The following is a 21,508-nucleotide window of genomic DNA, read 5'->3' as shown; positions in this document are numbered from 1 at the left end:
ACTGGCCCTGCTGACATGATAAAGAAGGTACTAGGCTTCTTCAGGTAGTACTAGGCACTAGTGTTGTAATAAACCAGATCCACCTATAAAATTGGAGGGTGTTCATTTGAAGGACACCCACTAAGTGAGGTCAGACTTAATTTGGAAATGCACAACACTATTCTATAGGGAGCAGGTCTCCAGAGGACTAATCAGGAAGGGGCAGGTTGGTACCCTGCTTGACCTGCTGTCACAGACAGCAAAAGAGTGTGTATGTTTTCTGCCTGCATCAGTTTATTTGTCCAGCGAGGTATCTGGCTGCAGGTGTTGTGGGTGACATCCTTAGGCCCCATAATAGTGTTGCCTGAAAAAGTACCCTGCATAAATGTCTCTTAGGTGGCCTGGTGAGTGCTATCTCAAACAGCAGTTTTTCTTCTTCTTTTGTATAACACACACAGACTTGTACTTTTAATCATCTGGGTACACTCTGTTCTCTATGAAGTCTCAAATATGATTGATAGCCAGGATGAAATTTCCTAAATTAATTCCTTAACAAACCTTCATTGAAAGATATGGACTGCTGACACGAATTCAGACTATACGACTGGAATATTAACTGTAACTTGCTTGACAGAAGTTCCCATTAAAGTCAATTGTACAAATCCAAATAAAAATGGATTAGAAAGGACTGCTAGCATCACACACTCCATGATCCTGACCTGTGACTACACCATTCCCTCCTTCCTTGCATCAGAATATCTTTCCTACTTTAAGAGGGGTCAAACAAAGAGTTTTCTGTGGCTTAAAAGGATCAGGAGAGCCATACTGGATCAGGCAAAGACTCATCTAGTCCACTATTCTGTTTTCACAGGGGCCAACCGGGAAGCCTGCAAGGAGGATATGAATGCCACTTGCGATGCCCAGCAACGGGCGCTCAGACAGCAGAAGTAGAACACGGCCATCTTTGAATCTCTGCCACTGTCTCTACATAGTGATGTACAGGTAACAGGTGGCCCTTATTTTGCTTCTAGAATACTTACAAAAGCTGATATGTCTTCTGTAATTTCCCCTTGCCCCAAATTGCATTATTGATTTTGTAGTTCAATTTCCTGTAATTTCTATAGCATGATTTCATGCCTTTGCTTTTTGATATTTTGGCCCAACACTTGCATGATGCACAGGGCACCCACCCATAAGAACACTGTTTGTCTTCTCACCTTTTCAGATCATCATTATAAGGTCCCCTGTAGAGTGATATATCTTTTATTTTATTTATTTTATTTTATTTTTTGCCTGGCTACAGCTTGCCATGGTTTTATCCTTTTTTTCATCTGGAGGAAAGGTGGGCAACAACATTTTTAACTCTCCTCTTCTATGAGAACCAGATTAATGGCAAGAAAATAACTAAAAGGAAGTCATCAAAGGAAGCTGCGCCTTATGGGTTTGTTCAGGCTAGCAGAGTAACATGGCTGAATCATTAAAACTCCTTTTTAGATTAGAATCGCAGCATGTGTTGCTGCTTGAAAGGTTATCCATCCAGCACCGCTTGAAAAGGGGAAATGTGAAATGATAACATGTGGCCTCATGCGCCACGACTTACTCTGTAGCACACACATCTCACAGCTTCCTCTTCACAGTTTGCAGAAAGGGACAGAATGCAATAGGGCGAACTATGCCACAGGTATACCACACTAGGCAAGTTCGGCTCTATATTCATAGCTTACTAAACCATATTTCAGCAAGTAATATATTTTTAATTGAATTTATATACTGCCCTATTCGCGCAGGTCTCATATATATAATAACCATAAAGGTAAAGGGACCCCTGACCATTAGGTCCAGTCGTGGCCGACTCTGGGGTTGCGGCACTACTCTCGCTTTATTGGCCGAGGGAGCTGGCGTACAGTTTCCGGGTTATGTGGCCAGCATGACTAAGCCACTTCTGGCGAACCAGAGCAGCACACATGGAAACGCCATTTACCTTCCCGCTGGAGCGGTACCTATTTATCTACTTGCACTTTAATGTGCTTTTGAACTGCTAGGCTGGCAGGAGCAGGGACCGAGCAACGGGAGCTCACCCCATTGCGGGGATTCGAACCACCGACCTTCTGATTGGCAAGTCCTAAACTCTGTGGTTCAACTCACAGCGCCACCCGCGTCCCTATATAATAAGCATATATTCCTTCAAAATGGTAACAAAAACAGATATTAACAGCTGTGGAGATAGAGAGATATGTTTTCTGATATATTTCTCAACATTTTTTTATATTAGAAGCTGCCCCACACATCTGTATTGAAGAACAAGGTATTCAATTCCTAAATAAACAAGCAGCAGCCTGGCTACAACTATGTATCCTCTACTAACCTCCAGATTAGCAAACATTGCAACATGTTTTACACGGGCTGCCTCTGAAGACTGTCCACAAACTTTAAAATATAGCAGCTAGGCTGCAACCAGGGGCAAGGCATTGCCACAGATATCGCATGGGTTTCTAAATGACAAAGCTGGATCTATGAGCACCCCTGGCTGCAAGCCTAACCTTTTACAGAGACTGCCATCCCATTTAGAACAAGCTAAGCACTACCTCCAGGACACGGGCAACCCACCACTATCTCCCGAGGTGAACAAACCCCACCATATAATGACTGAGGTTCAGTTTAGTAGTTCACAGTTTCTTTAATGCAACCATATGAAGTGCTTTGTTGTTTAAACTACTTGCTTTTTATAGGATAGATTCAAAACAAACCACTTCATACATTCTTTGCACCCTTCCTCTCTAAATGCAAAGCTGGAACTGAGTATTTAAACACATACAACCTTACGTTTTCAAGCCTCATGTATAGAGAACAAAGCTGGTAGGAATGGACGAAGTGGCTTATTTGGGTGCAAGAGGCTTAAAGAATTAAGTGTTTAATGTGATGGCACTGAAGAATACATGCTGATAGAAATGTAATACTTTTTCAAATGCCTGAATTCAAGTAGGATTTCAGTGTGAAGGACTTAGAGTTGTGCACATAATAGAACTTATATAAAACCGCTTAGAACGTGAATTTATACTTAAGAAACTAATTTGCACAGTTCCAGTGCATTCACATGCAAGAATCCCAGTTACAGTTCTCTCTATTTGTTATTTCACATTGTTATAGTTCAACAGAGTAAACACAAGTTTGTTCTGGCCATCCGCCCCCCATGGAAACCACTTTCTTCTCTCACAGATAGTGGACTGAAGGAGTGGGAAAGAAGAGCTTGAGAAGACACAGGAGGTGGCAAGGAAAAACTGACCAACAGCATGAGAAAGATGCTGTTTCAAAAAGCATAATCCAGTAAAATGAATTCATATAGATAAAGACCTGGTTCAGACATAAACAATGGCTATCATCCTGAGAACAAGTCATTGGAAATGATCCTAGTTCCATCATAAACAGGAGTTAAGACACAGTTTCCAAGTTCAGAAGTAAACAGGAACCAATGGTCAGCCTCAGGGTAGAGAAAGCTGAAGTATGCTTTATAAGCCACAGACTGGAGAACCATCAATCTTACTTTCCATTTCTCCTATTCTACTGGATAGGGCTGGGGTAATATCTGGTTTTCCACATTGTGATATATCACCAGCCAAGCATCATGATATACTGATATATCACAATGTTGGCTGGCTTCATGGTTTTTCCTGCATTGTGACTTTTGCTGGCACCTGCTTTTGTGATTCGCTGACCTCTACAGGGGATAGGGGAGAGCTGAGCTGGCAAAGTTAACAGGGGCTGCTGGAATCCAGAGCAGCATTGGCTGGTTTCATGGTTTACACCACCTTGTGATTTTTGCATAGGGTGCACACACACACATGCACACACTCACACCATGATTCACAATATATTGTCAGGTCAAAAATTATGAAACTGGTCTTACATGAACTTCAAACTGGTTTTGGACGATCTATTGATATATCGCCCAGCCCTGCTGCTGAATTAGAGCACATGTTGACATTGTGTGAAAAAAGCAAACCATTTACAATATGTACCTACATGTTTCCTGTAGTTTCCATTCTCCCCAACTACAATTTTGTGCCTACAAATGATGTTTTTCTTTCCTTCAATGTCTCCACCTACTTTCATTGTTTCCCTCCCTCCCCCCACCTCCCCTCATAGCAATTTCTCTCCCCTGCGCATTTTTTAAAGGAGATAAAAATAAACACAAAAACTATATATCTCAATAGCAACTTCAAACTCCATGTCCCATGAAGATCTGGCCTTCTTCCAAGTCTGATGAAGTGTCAAATCCTACACCACCAAGAGGGAGGAAAAGAGAGAAGGGAACAAAGAAAGGCCAACACTAGTCATAAAATCCCTGCTCTGTTGTATCAGAAAACTCTAATCTCACTTTCACTCATTAAAGATAAAAAAGGCATTATTCTCAACACCGTAAGTATTGAAGTATTAACTTTACAACAAAAAAAGCCTGAAAACACCGTAACCTGCAAGGAAAGGTAACAGCAGCCTCGAGCACTGCAAACTCAAAGGACAGCTATCCAGTAGCAACTACAGAACTAGGAACTTCAGACATCAGAAAAATTCACTATGCATCCTGCAGGCCACTGCTAACCAAGGCCCAGCAGAACTAGACCAATTCCTGCACCATATGACGCACACAGCAATCAGTACAGTGCTAGACAAACATTCAAATCTGTGTAACTAAATAAAAAGGTGTGAAAAGTAAAAGGCAAGCAATTGATGCCATGTCTCAAGATCCAGATTTGGGGGAGGGGAGCCTATGATTCTATATCTGCAAGATGAAATTCTGTAGAATATTGATGGGGAGCCCAGGGCTCTCCTAATGCTGTTGGACTTCAACTCCAATCAGGCTCAGCCAGCATGGTCAACAGTACGAGATGAGAAAGTTTATAGTCCAACAACTTTGGGAGGGTGGCAGACTTCCTGTCTCTTCTGTAGAAAAAAAGTTCTTTAGTTAAGTTAATGGCCCAAGCCAAGCCTGCCAAGTATCTCTTTAAAAAGTCCAGGTGACCTGTTGCCACAGAAATCACTAGCTAGCAATACCTCCACCAAGGCACACAGACAGTTTGAATCATAAACCATTTCAAAGCAAATGAACATAGTTTGTTGTTTTATTATTGGTGGTGTTTTCCCTTAGCTGATCTATATATTGAATAGATACAACTGACAGAAATTGCATATCCAACGGAAGTCAGACACAGCTGGTGAGATGCTGAAGTTCTATGAACAAACATGGGAACTCCCCTCATATAGTTGCCTGGTGTTAAATTTTCAGGAAATGCTTCCTGACTAATTGGAGAGTGTGACAAGTTCACTTTCACTTGCAGTATTCCAATAGCATGCAACTGCCAAGGCAGCTAGTACTATCAACAGCAACTGTTTGAGTGTCAAGGGGGGGAAATCAGAAGAACGTATGTAATTCTCATCGGTGAACTCTTCAGATAGCATCGTATTTTTGAGGCTTTAGTCCACTTTCATGAAGACTTTTTTTTAAGGGCAAATACAATTACAACCAACACTGGACTTTCTTGTGCTATTGCAGTCTGAAACTTGAACAGTTGTTGTGACTGGCATCTTCCCAGGGGTTAAAAAAAAAAAAACCCAAGAGGAAATTTTAAAAATAAATCAACAGATTTTTTTTTTAAGATACTGCATTCTAGAGTGCTGATGTAAAATTCAGACCGTTCCCCAACCTCATGCTTATATTTGGCAGGGGCAGACACATGAAAAAGCAAACATGGTTGTCCCCTTAGTATTTAACCCAGGTAGTACAAAGTGGAAACCTTTGAATTAGCTATTCTACCTGCATATTTGATATTCTAGCTTTCTGCCTACACGTTCCCCCTTCCCAACCAAGGTGGCTATTGCTCAGTATCACGAACCACAGGTGGGAACCTTTGTTCGAACAGACCACAAAGAGTGAACTCTTTGAGGCAGCTAACCAGGCATTTCCTTGCTTTAGTGCTGCGTATTTTATCTTTCAAGACATCTAAAATTGCTATTTAAGAGAACCTTCCTGTCGGGCAGTGATCACCAGAAGTTTCTTAAGCCTTTAAAACAAAGAAGCTTTTATAAGTCATATCCTTAAAAAGGGGCACTTGTTTAAAATTCACTATTTACAACTGCTTCAATATTCTATTCCCATTTATTATTTTCAAAACCACACCTTCAAGAAGGAAATGAGGCATACAAAGGGGGGGGAGAGTAAAGACACAATTTTGTGTCTTTTTAAGTCACTTCTCAGACTCACTTGATCATCTTGGACCAGTTACCAGATATCAGCATAACTTACCTCACATAACTATTATGGAAATAATAACACTCCAAAGTGTTCAATCTCTCTCTCTCTCTCTCTCTCTCTATATATATAATCCCCGATATTAGAGCTTTACACTTCTGCATAATACTAGCATCACAACGAAGGTAGAATAGTGTATTTGATACATGAAGTTTTGCAAATTTCAAAAGAGCATAGCATCTACAAGCACTAGAAATTGATGTTTTAACCACAGTAAATTTGTTCTGCTTTTCCCCCACATTAAATTATTTCTCCCATGCTTTCTCCCACTCACTCAGCAATCCTGAAGTACTAATTAAACACAGTACTCCTTTCCTCCCAACAAAGTTAAATGCAGCCAGCATTACAAAGCAAAGCAAAACAATATGCTGAAGTCTGAGTAGGTGGGAATAATTTTCAAAGATAAGGGCAAATAAAGAGTTTTCATTCAAGAATGGCAATGGTCACACATCTAACGAAGCTCAAGAATGGATTGACCCAATATCAAATTGAAAACAAAGAGTATATTAGAATGTGAATCCATATTAGCATGGAAGCATCTTCGTTATGTCCTCTTTATATTAATTGTACCAAATATGAGGAGTGTATAACCAAGATGCTTCCATAGTAATCCATATTTGTTCTTTTTATTATGAACCGCAATAAATATTCTGGAATGTTTAAAGATTAGTTTGTATCTTCAATGTGGATTTTTAAAAAGGTAAGTTACAATACACTGATTTTAAGGAATCCTACTCTCCAGAAATTGAGCATATCACTGCAGTATGGGGTTTTCCTTTAGGGAAACAGTTGCCATTCCTGGTTCTGATATTATTAACGGTTTAACAGATGCCAAGAAAGTATATTAGATAACAAAGGTGCACTCTGAAACTTCCTGGGGCCAAATAACAATCCCACCCCCCAACCCACCCCCGGTGCTAGACTACACAAGTGGCAGAACTTCCACTGTCACCTTTCCATAGAAGCCAATATTCAAGCCACCTCTTTTTGTCTCTTGAAATCAGAATTGCTTTATTTGTTACCTAGGCCGTCCTACACTAGTGATTATTACACATGTAGATTTGAGTTCCACACTTAAACTGAGGCTTATGCCATTGGGTTGTACAATGCTCCACATGGTTAGTTCCACTGGCATGATGCAAATTCCATTTTGTATCCTTCCATTGCACGTTCCCACAATCTGCTGAGAGCACACAGTGGGCTGGAAGGAACGGCTGAGGGAGAAAAGGTTCCACTGTACACACACACAGAAGACCTTTGCACCAGTGAAGCTGCAACATTGGATACTATAATCTATACAGTGGTACCTCGGGTTACATATGCTTCAGGTTACATATGCTTCAGGTTACATACGCTTCAGGTTACAGACTCCGCTAACCCAGAAATAGTACCCCAGGTTAAGAACTTTGCTTCAGGATGAGAACAGAAATCGTACAGCAGTGGCACAGGAGCAGTGGGAGGCCCCATTAGCTAAAGTGGTGCTTCAGGTTACGAACAGTTTCAGGTTAAGAACGGACCTCTGGAATGAATTAAGTACGTAACCAGAGGTACCACTGTGATCACAATTGAAAATCCTGATAGGTTAAAAGTCAGCTCAAGCATACTCTGTAAAGCACATCTGCTATTTTAAAGTATGCAATTCTTTAAAATTACTGTACAGTGGTACCTCGGGTTAAGTACTTAATTCGTTCCAGAGGTCCGTTCTTAACCTGAAACTGTTCTTAACCTGAAGCACCACTTTAGCTAATGGGGCCTCCTGCTGCTGCCGCCGCTCCACTGCCATACGATTTCTGTTCTCATCCTGAAGCAAAGTTCTTAACCTGAGGTACTATTTCTTGGTTAGCGCAGTCTGTAACCTGAAGCATATGTAACCCAAGGTACCACTGTATAGGTATATTTCTATTGCTGTCTCCTCGCTGTGCATTTTTTGCAAACCAGAGCTGAATTGCATAAACATTTATATCTATTAACAAGCAAGGCAGTACAAAATTGTTATTTTGTTGCATAAGTAAAGATAGAAAAGCCAATTAAAGTTTAATACTAAGTTGATCGTGCCTGGCAGTTTAAATATTATTTTTTTAATAAAAAAAAACTCTTAACACTGATGAATGTAATAACCAAAATAACATCAGAAGTCTATCCTAGCATGCTAGCCATACCTGTGCTTTCACATTCCTTTAAATCTCTGTGTAGGTCATAGTAGAGATTTAAACTCACAAGTCCATTACATTCCAGGAATAGTAAGAGAAGTTATTAAATACAACAGTGCATGTGTTAAAACTTTCAAAACATAAATTATTAGTTACAGAATGGCAGTTTGGCCTTAGTAAAATAATAATTTCAGCAAGTAAAATCCAGCACAAGCAAGTAACAGGGCTTCTCCTTCCTGTCCTCCCCACTGGAGACCCCCAGCACACACCCCAAAATCTAGGCAATGCCTTGAGAGAGAAGAGAAACCAGTCCTGTTGCACAAGCAAATTTCCAATGTACAAGTGGGCAGGCATCATTTGGTGTCACTCAGTGATCTTACGAGGTCCTTGAATGACAAATAGCGGAAAACATATGAACAGTAGGCTGTAAACCACCTCCGATATCTGCAGGGCTTCCAGATTCGTATTATACTTCTAAGTCATGGCTCTCTCATTGAAAAAAAATCTACACCTCCTGGCTGCTGAGTACATAATGAACATTTGGTGTTTAAGAGATTGCATTACTACTTTCAAAAATACAAAAACAAAGTCTTTGGAAAAAAGAGATCGTTCAATCACTGCTTGAAAAGTCAATAGAGTCATAAACACCATAATTTAACTGAATTTATTAAGTCCAATGATATATAAGCATATATTCTCTGGACAGCTCACAAACAAGTGAGGATAAAATGCAACACTAATATATAATAGTAAACAGCAAAAAAAAAAAATAGTTTTACTGACAGCCATTCATATGCCTGGATAGCTCAGTTGATTAGAGAATGGTGCTGGTTACATGAAGGTTTCAGGTTCAATTCCCATATGGGGCAGCTGCATATTCCTGCACTGCAAGGAGTTGGACTAGATGACCCTCAGGGTCCCTTCCAACTCTACAATTCTATAATAACATGGTGATATAATAAAATAGCCAGATTGAGAAGCCCAGATAGCAATCCTTGCAGCTTTAACATATGCCCAAAAAGCTCCTTGCAGTGTAAGTCTACAATGTCTTCTGTAAAAATATTCTGTAAAGACGACTGCTTGTTGCTTTGTTATTTTATTAGCAAAAACTAATAACAAAATGCTTTTACTTTAGGGCAATCCCACCATACATGGAAATATGCACCAATGGACTACTTAAAATTTCTAAATCGCCTAAAAATCTACCAGGCAGTGCACAAGTGTATGCCAATCTTCCAATCAATAGTTCGAGACTTTTGCTTTTTGTGTTTTCTTCTTACACGTTTTATTTATATATATATTGAACACAACTCTCAACCATGTTACAGCATGATTAGAAATAACTTTTTGTCCTTCTCCAATAATATGAAAACTTGGGCTCACCCAATGAAATTGACTAGCAATATATTCAGAACAATAGATTTAGATGAAGTGCTTTTTCACAGAATGCAAAACTTATGGAATTCACTGGCACAAGATGTGGTGATGGCCACTGGCTTACATGGCTTTAAAGGGGGTTTAGCAAAATTTGCAAAGAACAAAGTGTTATTAGCCATGATATTTAAATGGTACCTCCAGGTTCAGACACAGCCTGCTGGGTACAATAGTGTAGGAGAACTATTGTCCATGCCCTGCTTGTGGACTTCCTAGAGACTTCTAGTGAGCCAACATGAGAAACAGGGCCCTGCAGCTTTGTTGTGAATGCCTGACATACAGCACAGCTTTACTTTTCCCTACATAAGTGAATTGCATGCTGCAACTGCAACCCATTGACCTTGCCAGATGCAAGATAATGGCCCCCACTGACTGACTTCTATGGAAGAAACAATAGATTATGGCTGGGAAGGTTATGGTGCCAAGGTCAAACAAGACACCTCATATGACATGGGAATTCCAAACATTAGCATTAGTTATCTAGGATAAAGTAATGTCAACATCAACTGATACAAGAGTTGTGTGAACTAATAATCTGCTACTAATTTTACCTAAAAAGAAGAAGATTATTGATTATTAGCACCATGAGTTGAAAATAAACGTGATTAGAAATAGAAGTCACTGTTCAGAATTTTAAGAGTAAACAATACTCCCACCTGTAACATATTTTAGTTGAATTCTTTCTGCACTGCACTCTAGCTAAAATTCTGGCATTCCAGCAGCAAAAACAAAATAAACTATTGGATTATATTGCTGGCTTTTGGGCCTTGAAGTTATGAAAACATTCTTGGTATCCAAAGCAACATCTTAATTTAGTGTGCTTGTTTAAAATACAGATAAACAATTTTTCTCCTTTAAAATATAATGTAACTTCACGAAAGGGAAGGTGTACAACTATCTTCAAAAGACTTTTAAACATATTTATCCCTCTACACCAGGGCAAGCAACTATTCTTATTAGATCATTTGTACATAACATACAACTGAAAGAAGGCAAAATCCAACATTAGTCACACATAGGTAAAGGTAAAGGTACCCCTGCCCATACGGGCCAGTCTTGACAGACTCTGGGGTTGTGCGCCCATCTCACTCAAGAGGCCAGGGGCCAGCGCTGTCCGGAGACACTTCCGGGTCACGTGGCCAGCGTGACATCGCTGCTCTGGCGAGCCAGAGCTGCACACGGAAACGCCGTTTACCTTCCCGCTAGAAAGCGGTCCCTATTTATCTACTTGCACCCGGAGGTGCTTTCGAACTGCTAGGTTGGCAGGCGCTGGGACCGAGCAGCGGGAGCGCACCCCGCCGCAGGGATTCGAACCGCCGACCTTTCGATCGGCAAGTCCTAGGCGCTGAGGCTTTAACCCACAGCGCCACCTGCGTCACACATAGAAAAGACCCATTAAAATCAATGGGCAAGTAACTTAAGACCATTGATTTAAAAGTGTCTATGTAGAGTATGATAGGTTGAATATCACCCAAATGAAATAGAGATCATTATCAAAATACAAATCATAGTATAATTATACCTTTTTTTCTGCATTATCCATTACAGAACAGAGTTATTTCACTTTAGGAACACTCCATTTGAGGACTAGCACAAACATTCCTTCCCTTTAGCACTTTTCTCTTTCTGGAGCAATTAAGATGAAAAACACAAATGCCAGTCCTGACAACAAGTCTTTAATTTGTTGACTAGTGTATTCTGAGGAACTGCACCCTTTTCATTGAGAAATCCCTCTCCCAGATTCTGCTCCTATCTCAGGTATGCAGAGTAATAAATAACTAAGATTCAGGAAAATTCGCAAAAGGTAAATACAAGAGGCAGGCCTAATTCGGGTGATTTCTGTAGCTTACTTTCTGTTTAGGTCAGCTCAAGAGCACAGTGCAATTCTATGCATGTTTACTCAGAAATAATCCCTCCCTATACAGCAGGAATGGAGAACCTTTGGCCCTCCACTTCTGACGGAGATCCCAACACCCATCAACCACAGGAATATGGCCAATGGTCAAGAATGATGGAAGCTGGAATACAGCAACACCTATCCATTCCTTATATACCTAATTTTATTAACATCACAAAAGTTCAAGAGTTCAAGCTTGTATTTTTAATTCAGGAATTACAAAAAAATGAAGTATGCTGATAAATCTTTAAATATGCATATAAAGCATATCTCCAAATAAAATTATTTTCAGAAGTTAAAAACCTAACAAATACCTGCCAATCTCAGAGTTTACCATACCATGAATGCTACTAAGAGGGCTCTTTCACTCTGCACATAAACAAACCATGATCCCTAACTTCATATTACATCAAAACCTGGAATTGTAGTTTGGTTCGCTCCTGGCAAACTGAGATCTATAGGTTTGTTGTTGATTTACTAGACATGGTTTACTGGGAGCATAACAAGCCCTGGTTCAGATGTTACCCAAAACAGTGATCACAGAATTGCTTCCAGTACCTGGCCAATTGTGTGATAAGACAAACCACATATATGTGTATTTGAAAGTGAGCTGACCGGGGGGGGGGGGGCAGTGGGAGAAATGCTCTCATTCTTCAACAGTTGAACTGACAAGATGCCATTGTCCATCAGGGCCGTTTTTACCCAGGGGTGCAAGGGGTGCGGGGCACCCAGGTGCCAAATTCTGGGGGGAGAGCAGGGAGATCTCTCTGGAAAGTCTCGCTCACCAAAGCCGGGAGGAGGGGAAGTGACAGGAAAGAGGGAGAGACAGAAAGAGAACGTGCCTATCTAGCAACAGGAGCGCACACAGGCTCCGGAAGAAGAACTCGTATATGCGCACTCGCAAGGGCCCTCCCAGCTCCTCTAGAAATAAGGTTACTCTCACAATGAAAGGCTGCCTGAGATGGCTCTCCCATGCATGCGCATAATGCCCGCCCATCTCATCTTTCAGACACCTCCCTATGACCGTAAGTGGATGCATGGAGTCTTTACACTGACTCCCAATGTGTTCTTTGTCTTCTTTAGAAGAGCAGGTTTTAAACAAAACACACACAAAAAAACCTCCTTTTGGAGACGTACAGGTGTGAGCACTATTTTTCAAATTATAATAGTGACATAAGGCATAATAAAAGTTAATTTGGGAGCTAAACTGAATTTGGGGGCGCTGGGTGGATCTTTGCACCCCGGCGGCGCATATGCTAAAGACGGCCCTATGGCCCATTCTGAAAAGTGCGTAGTGCCTAAATAACTTGTGCATGGCAAGAGATATATGGATGCAGCAGACGGGGGAGGGAGTACAGAATTTCAAGTGGGCTCTTTCAAAGTATGTGCAATCACACCCTGTCCACATGAAAGATACAGTCCAAGACCGCACAGAGAAGAAAAAACACTCCCAAGTGTGCAAAACAATTTTTCCCCTGCCCTGACCAGTCCTGCAATTCTGGTTTTATGGTAAGGCATTAAATTAGAGCCCCAGGGAACTCCCAAAGTGACACGTACTACCTTCAACTTCACAAATATTTTAAAAGGCATTTTGCAGTGTGCACAGTAAGTTTTCTAAGCCGCAAACAAGTGGCCCAAACAAGACTTAATAAAACCTAATGTAATTGGGTCCTAAAAAAACAGAAATGATTAGCTCTGCAGAAAAACAGAAGCCTATAATTACTCTTATTTCATGATGGCTGCGTCAAGAGTCTTTTCAAGTAGAACCAGGAATCCAACATACAGAACAATGCTTTGACAGACAGACACATCAGGTGTTTGAATTAGAGGACCAAATTACATTTAAAGGCAAGTGGCATAATTGTAGCCAGAGAGTACTTTTAACAGAAGAAGTGCCAGTTTGGGTGGGTTATTGAAGGTTATGGCACTTCAGTAGCAAAGCCACTGGTTGTACCATATTGCAAACACAGTAGCCTGCTTTGGAGAAGGTGACAGTAAACAAGATGAACAGGCATCTGAATCCCCCATGGTTCAGGGGCAGGTGCTGGGGCATTTAAGGGCAGAGAAATGGTTAAAACACCTCTCTCCTGGTGCTGTTTCTCTAGTACTCCCAACTGCAGGCTCCCTGAACAGGTTTTTCCTGTTTCAAAAAGGGCCATCAGGCTACCACTACATGCATTTGTACATAACATGAAGTTCAGCTCTTCTGTTTATGACAAGTAAATGGCACTTGTTTGTTTTTACCATGAAGCATTCACAAGAAAAAGGACTGGAAACTTTTGCTTGAAACTCACCAGATCGGGATTTAATGATGTTGCTAAACTCATTGCGCCCTCCATCTAGTCCTTCATCCAAAACCTTGGCCATCCTTTTTCTGCCCCAGCTTCAGAATTCCTGAGCAGAATTATTTAAAATCTTTGTCCACACAGCTCACACTCCAGCCTGCTTTTGAAGTAATACCTGAAACATAAACACACTCAAATAAATACATGTAAATAGTTTTTCTCAAGTAGGACTTTATACGTTATCGCTGTAACTATTTCAATACCTTCAATCCATACCTCCTCATTTTTAAAACTGTGTAATTAAAAATGCTCATTTGCTGCTGCTCCTTTTAAGCCTTGGACTAGTTCCTTATCTTACAGATGCCCGAAGGTCAATCAGAGTCTATGGGAGGATAGACTCCAGGAAAGGATAAAAAAGGAAGACCTAAGGAGGCTGCTGACAAATTCTAGAACTCGAGCTTTTCAGTACTACCCACTTAATTACATGGTACCATGCTGTGCTTTCAGAGTGCTTTTTAAACTTAGTATCCATGACAGTGTGTGTGTATGGGCAAAGGTCAAGCAATATCTAGTAAGTCACAATCAAAATCCAATTAGCCTGCATTATAAGGTTACTTACAGATTTATTCCATACACAATCAAATGCAATTCAATCCTGTATATGTTTACTGACAAGTCCTTCTGAATTTAGTGGGACTTTGCTTCAGGTAAATGTGTATAGGATTGCATCCTTACACTTTCTAAGAGCACAGTTCTCATCACTGCCTGCCACTTTAAAGAAATCCTGGCCCACAGACTTGAACATAGCTTGGGAGTGGCTGGGTTGACTTCCTTATTTATGTGGAAGGAAACAGTTTTCCAGCTGTTCCAAAGCTTGCCTGGATGAGACTGGTTAGCTCTCTGAAAGCTCCAGGGAGGAGGAAGAGTTATTTGCCTCTTATATAGTTTAGCCATATAACATTTTAGGTGGAAGACAATGTAGTCTCTCAACATGAACCCTGTCTATTTTCTAACTTTTATTTCCTACAAAAAAGGAGATAATGATACTAATCTACTAAAGCCTCAATGCAGTATTAATACATTTTCCCACCATTCCCCAAGGGCTTAGAATTGTTTACCATATATCATCATTTATTTGTATTACAGCCACCTTCTAAGGTTCAATGGAGCTGAGAGATGGAATTTGCTGTAGGCCATCATGCAAGCAATAAGATAAAAAGAGGATATGGACTTCAGCTTTCCAAGAGTATCACTCCATGAGTCTCTTGGGGGAAAGAAAAGAGACCAAATTATGTCATGAGTCTTGAGATGAGGAAATCTGCTCAGACTTTCACTCAACACGTGACTGCTTGAATTGCCAGGTACAACTGTCAAAGTCAAGTTTCACACGTAGAATGAGTTTGGATTCCATCCAGCCCAAACTCTCAGCCCTTCCCAGCTGTCCACACACACTATACGCACACTTAAGCAACCACAGCATACATAATCGGTTCATATTCTAGTTGCCTTTCAAAGGTACTTTTGCTACAATGACTTCTGCCCAGAAAATATTCTAGACCCCTTGCCTCAGAATCTGCTCATATGCCCAAGTCCACACATCTTTCCAGATATTGCACATATTAATCTCAAGGGAAACGGCCAGCCCACTTCAGTAGAACCCTGAGCTTGCCTGAAGCAGGACAGCCAGTGCCTGCTCTCATCACATTCTGCTTCGAAGCAAAGCAAGCAAGGTTTTTTTTTTAATTAGAAACAAATCCAAGTAAGTTAAAAACAACAACAACAGAAGTGAGGTCACTGTTCTCTTGCCTTAAAATAACCAGTGACTATTCCACAAGCTACTACATATGTGTCTGGAGGGAGTGTAAGGCAGATAAGGAAGAAGGTGGCAGCGGCCTTCCACCTCAAGTGGAAGCAACAGGTGGTTTCCCCTACTCATTTTACCCACCAATGCCTCCATGCCTAGGTGGGCACAACCAGGACCATCAAACCCACTAGCACTTCTTCACAGGAAAAGAATTAACTCTAGCCTAAGCCTCCTTTGATTCCCTTTCCACAAAACGCATGCAGATGGTGAGATTCGTATCTCCGATAAGCTAATGAGAAATTTGTGTTTCATAGAAGCTTTGAGTGCACCTAGAACTCCAAAGGTGAGCGAGACAAGCGACCATTTTGCGGAGCTTTTAAACCTGTACCTGCTCTTTTGGGGAGGAGGAGGCAAAGACAGTTAAAGAAAGTGGCACACACTTTCAGCGATTAAAGCCTCCTTGCATTGCAAGCATCCTACCACTGACAATCTAAGCTGGGTGCCCAGACCCACGTTCCAAATCGAATGGAAGGCTTTCCTGTATTATTATCCCATTCCAAAGAAGTTATCCGATGAAGCGGCCTCTCCGCCTCCAAAGCCTATGGCACACGACAAATTTGCCAACTCTTTTCAAGTGCTGCTCTTTTTTTCTGGAAATAATCAGTAAGTCCACTAATGCCACGTGTGGCACAAGAAAAGCAGGAGGAGCACCAAGGAATTGGGTGATCCCCTTCGTCTCCCCATAAGGGGTGGTGGAGAGAGAGAGAGAGAGAGGGGGGGGGGGTTTGCTACGACCTACGAGTCAGACTCCAATCCCCACGTGCATCCAGGTACTTTGCAGAGTTTTGTCCCCAGCTGACTGCTCGTTTCCTGAGGAGAACTGCAACCCCTCACCAAACACCAGGCTTTGAAACTCTTGTCTGTCTGTGGTCTCCAATCCACCAGGCTCGCGGGGGGAGACGAGAGAGAGCGAGAGAGCGGTTCTTGGGCTGCTGCCCTTTTGTCCTCCCCTGCGCGGAATCGCATTACGCTCTCCGGCGTCGTCAATTATTCACCAGCTTACCTGCTGGAAAGAAGCAGGAGGAGAGAAGCGCCGGCCAGATCGGCTGCTGCCCCGGCCAAGTCAAATCACAGGCTCCATTCCGCGCAGGGCTGCTGCTTTCTCACCCTCTCCAAGGGACAAAAGTAAAATGAAACCCAGCGCCGACAGCCTGAAAAAGTTGCTAAACCAAAACCCCCTCGGACCAAAAGAAAGTTTCGCCGTCCCAACTGCTCGCTCCGCGCCCCGAGGCTGCCTCTCGCTCGGCTCCTTGAGGCTGCCGGGGAGGAGGAAGAGCCTCTCCCACCACCGCCCCCTCAGGGCGGACCCTCCCTCGCGCCCTCCTTCCCTCCCCGCCTCGGCTCCTCCTGGGGCCCCCGGGATTCCTTGCTCGCTAGGAGGGGAGGACGCGGCTGCGATACAGCCAGCCTGCCTCGCCTCTCTCGCCTCAGCCACTTGGGCAGCCTGCGCCCCTCCTGCAACTAGGAGTTTGCACGCCGCCGCCGCCGCCTGGATAAGGGACTCTCTCAGCGAACTTTTTTTCGCGGCGCCTGGAACTTTGTTCCTGGAACGCGCGCGCGCAGCCACTCGCTCTGCCTCCCTCCCTCCTTCCTTCCCTCGTCGGAGCTGCAGCGCAGGCAGCGCCACACTCTAGCGCTGGGAACGCGGCGTGGCAGCGTCACGTGGCCTGCCGCCCTGCCAATCAACTCGGACCCACCTTTCCTGTGCCTGGGGCGCCCGGCCGAGCGTGGGACTCTTCGACAGCAGTGCTCCGGGTTCGAGCCCCGCTTGGAGCAGAAGAGGCCTGCATTGCAGGGGGTTGGGCTAGATGACCCTCGTGGTGTCCCGCCCTCCCAACTCTACAGTTTTATGATTCTAGGACCGCACTCGCCCAAGGAAGTTGGTGTGTCACCAGCCCAGAGCTGGAATCCTTTGCTGCCGTTCCCTTAAAGACACACCCTACCCCAAAGTTAAACTAAGAAATTGTGCAGCCAGGTCATAGACTAGCTTGCTCAGAAATGCGTGTCCCGCTGTGCTGGAGAGGGGATTCAGTCCATAGCTGGGCGTGTTTAGGATTGAGGCACTGAACTGGCATGTGCGATGGGAGGCCACAGTGCCATGAAGGCTTGCTTACCAAAGAGTAAAGCTCCACTGAGCACAGTGGGCCTTGTTTTCGAGGAAACATGCATGGATCACAGCCACAGTGAGAGTTTACCTTGCAAAACCTTTGCTTGAAACACCAGATGCCCTTGTGCTTGTATATATATATATATATATATATATATATATATATCCTGCCTTTCTCCCAGGTGGCTCACAGCATGAATTAAAACAAATACAGCTAAAACACACGCAATATATGTATATATATATATTAAAGAAACAAATAAATAACTATTAATAACAGCACTGAAAACACTTAAAACCATTTAAAAAGGAGGAAGAATGAGTAGTTGATATATAATAATTGGACAAATGAGAGCCAACAGAGTGTTCAATAATTGTCCTATCAAAACTTGATATTTTGAATTCTCCTGTCAGATGAAACCACTAACCAAGGCCTATAATCACAGCTACGTTGTAGCAACTGAAAGTTACTGTCTGCCCATGGTAAATTTAGTAATACAAAGTAGCAGATTTCATCTCTTAATGTTACTGTTTTTACTACAACTCTTCAACACACATTTTACAAAGTTTGCAGTAGCAGTTACATTGGCAGGAAATCTAAGTTGCCTGCTTCTGTCCTATTTGTTTGTTTTATCATTATATAAACTCCACCTCTCATTTAACAATCCTGGGGTGGGTTACACATAAATTCAGCCACAACATTATTCAATACAATATACAATAACTGTTCTAAATGGGGTTGCACTTAAAGGAACAGGTACACAGTTTAGGAGTTCTCTTGAAACCATGGAGGCCCAAGCTGGAGTCTATGCCGAAGAATGCCTCTCACCAGCTTTGGCTGGTGCATCAGCTGCACCCTCTCCAAATCTGTTCCAGAGTGCTGGGGGAACTCTTAGAAAATGTTCAGGGGGAGGAAAGGCAGAGGACATTCCATGGTGCAAAGGAAAATTATTGTGGTCACCGAACGAGAGACTTAGTGCTATGTTGGGTTCCACCCCATGAGCTTTTCAAGGCTCAGATGAATTCTACTGCATCCAGCTTTCATCCAGATTTATTCAGAAAGTGATGTGTGTACATGTACACTTTCTCTTTCAGTTTCTTGGGAAGAAGAGATACTGATATGAGAGTAGTGTGCTGTGGGGGTGACACCCACAGGACTCACTCAGAAATCCATAGGTATCTATGGGCCTGAAAAGGCTGGTGACCTGTTCTGGCATCTTGTCTGTAATACAGTACTGTATATTTTTTTTGTTCGACTTAAATCTGTAAGAATTAGACCTCATTGACTCATCTACACATCGGTGCTTAGTATTTTGAATTGTGTAAAGCTCATTGTAAGATCTGCCAGCATTTGAAAAGAAGAACCATAAGAACATTTACAGACAAGATATGTACCTATTCTTGTTGTTGTTGTTGTTTATGCCCATTTTCTAAGTACAAATGTAAGTTTTAGACACGAATCTATTGTTCTGTACAAATGCAATTTGAACATGTAACTAAAACTGAATTGTAATACAGCAGTACGTAGTGATAGAGCAGTATCAAGATAGAAACATCAGTGTCTTGAACAGTGACTGATTTGTTTTCCCAAAGAGAAGGAAACTTGTTTTGTTGAATTGCACAAATTAGGCATTTACCCTACTAAAACCTGCTCAGTGCTGCACTTAGGAACATAATAAACTTCCTTACATTGAGCCATCACTGGTCTATCCAGCAGATCTGCAAGGATCCTTCCCAATCCTACCTGTTAATGCCAAAGATTCAACTTGGGATCTTCAGCATGCAAAGGAGGTACTCTACCATTGAGCCACTACTCTTCCTTATTACCAGGGAACCCTTGAGGGCATTGTATCAGCCTCCAGCAATTGTAAGAATAGCATAAAAGTTTAAGAAGCTATGGTACATATTAAACATACAGTGGTACCTCGGGTTAAAAACTTAATTCGTTCCGGAGGTCCATTCTTAACCTGAAGCACCACTTTAGCTAATGGGGCCTCCCGCTGCCGCCGTGCCGCTGGAGCATGCTTTCTGTTCTCATCCTGAAGCAAAGTTCTTAACCCGAGGTACTATTTCTGGGTTAGCGGAGTCTGTAACCTGAATCATCTGTAACCCAAGGTACCACTGTAGAGCAATAATGTCCCCCAATCACGTTGTGTTCCAATTTATACTAGAACCAGTTTATACTGTGCCTCAACCCTAAACTTTGCCCTCTCACCAGTGGCAAATATAAGAACATAGGAAGATGTCTGATACTGAGTCAGAACATTGGCCTACCTTGCTCAGCATCATCTAGTAGTCTGATGGACAGCGGCTCTTCAGGATTTCAGAAAGGTTTATTCCAGCCCTACCTGGAAATGTCATGGATTGAGCTTGGGCAAAACAGTTTTTCCAAGAACTGGCCTTTGGCCTTTCTCCTATATGTGTAACAAAACCCAACTGATTATTTTGAAATGAAATGCTGAGATGCTGAGTAGCAAGCAGGGAGGGGTGGGTGGCTACTAGAATTTGCTGTTTCTGTGCTTTAAATTGACATATTTTCTGCTCTGAGTCCCTCCTCAAAACTACTCCCCTTCCTGCAGGAAGCCTACACTGGGCAAAGTAGCTGGGAAAGTTTGAGTGGGAAAATGGCAGTTAGTCCCTCTTACCCCCTAGCCAGATTCTCTACACAAAATGAAGCTGTCCAAAGACTGGTTTTCATTACATTTCATATGTTAACTGTGGGAGCCTCTATGTTAGGAGCCTATTTGTAACATGCATTTGCACCCCAGCCGACAACCCCTTGGATTATTTTTAAAGGATTCCTTAAGCTCTAATGACACCCCTGGAGTGATTTGTTATCTTTGTAAAAGATAACAAGCCCCTTAAGAACATTGTATAGAAATTCCCTTAATGAGCAGTTATAACCACCACCAGTTTGCCTTCCTGTCAAAAGCTTCTTAACAAGGTGGATAATTTCAACTGGCAACAATAACACTTCTCTTTAGAAAGCAAGCTTTTGTTCAGTACTATAAATGCAAGTTTTGTTCCACTGCATTTTATTGTTCTGTTAGCTTCACACCTGTTTTGTGCTCAGTTTGGTATGAGTTATGTGTTACACTGCAAATATAACTATTCCGCTGAAAAAATGCCGTCTGTCTCTTGTTTAACTGGGAAAAGAAATTTTGCTCATTCGGTGGTTCTTGTAACCCTTATATAAAACAAATAAAATTGCCTTGATCAGACTCTGAAGTAACTGGAGTTTAAACTGTCATATTGAATCACACCTATTTTGCAGATCATTAGTGTATCTGACTGCACCAGTTAATAATTATTGTTGTTAGGATGGAAGGCTGAAAATTAAAAGAACCAGATAAACCAGAGAAGATTACAATCCACATTACCAGTCAACCTGTGTGCACATGCGCGCACACAAACACACCTTCAGTTTATTTTCTTATGGAGATATGATGAAAAACACATGCATGCAGGTTGTATTTGCTCAATAAAAA

At 42.0% G+C, this 21,508-nt stretch overlaps 1 protein-coding gene across 3 annotated transcripts in view; it reads right to left on the bottom strand.

The window, feature by feature from the left end:
• UTRN (utrophin) overlaps nt 1-17,540 on the bottom strand; it is a gene marked incomplete at its 3' end in the record, with an annotated part of 327,056 nt that extends 309,516 nt beyond the window's left edge. For all 3 annotated transcript variants that reach the window (XM_083731575.1, XM_083731576.1, XM_083731577.1), the window contains exons 1-2: nt 16,917-17,540; nt 14,059-14,224 (exon numbers count right to left, since the gene is read on the bottom strand). In XM_083731575.1, coding sequence (XP_083587701.1) covers nt 14,059-14,131 — 73 coding nt within the window. In that variant the 5' untranslated portion in view covers nt 14,132-14,224; nt 16,917-17,540. The remainder of the gene's footprint in view (nt 1-14,058; nt 14,225-16,916) is intronic.
• Nucleotides 17,541-21,508: the final 3,968 nt, after the last annotated feature.

The sequence above is a fragment of the Podarcis gaigeae genome, assembly GCF_964106915.1.
Source record: "Podarcis gaigeae genome assembly, chromosome: 3".
In the NCBI taxonomy this organism is placed as follows: domain Eukaryota; kingdom Metazoa; phylum Chordata; class Lepidosauria; order Squamata; family Lacertidae; genus Podarcis; species Podarcis gaigeae.
The sequence above is the reverse complement of the archived record's forward strand: the minus strand, read 5'-3'. Positions and strand labels throughout refer to the sequence as shown.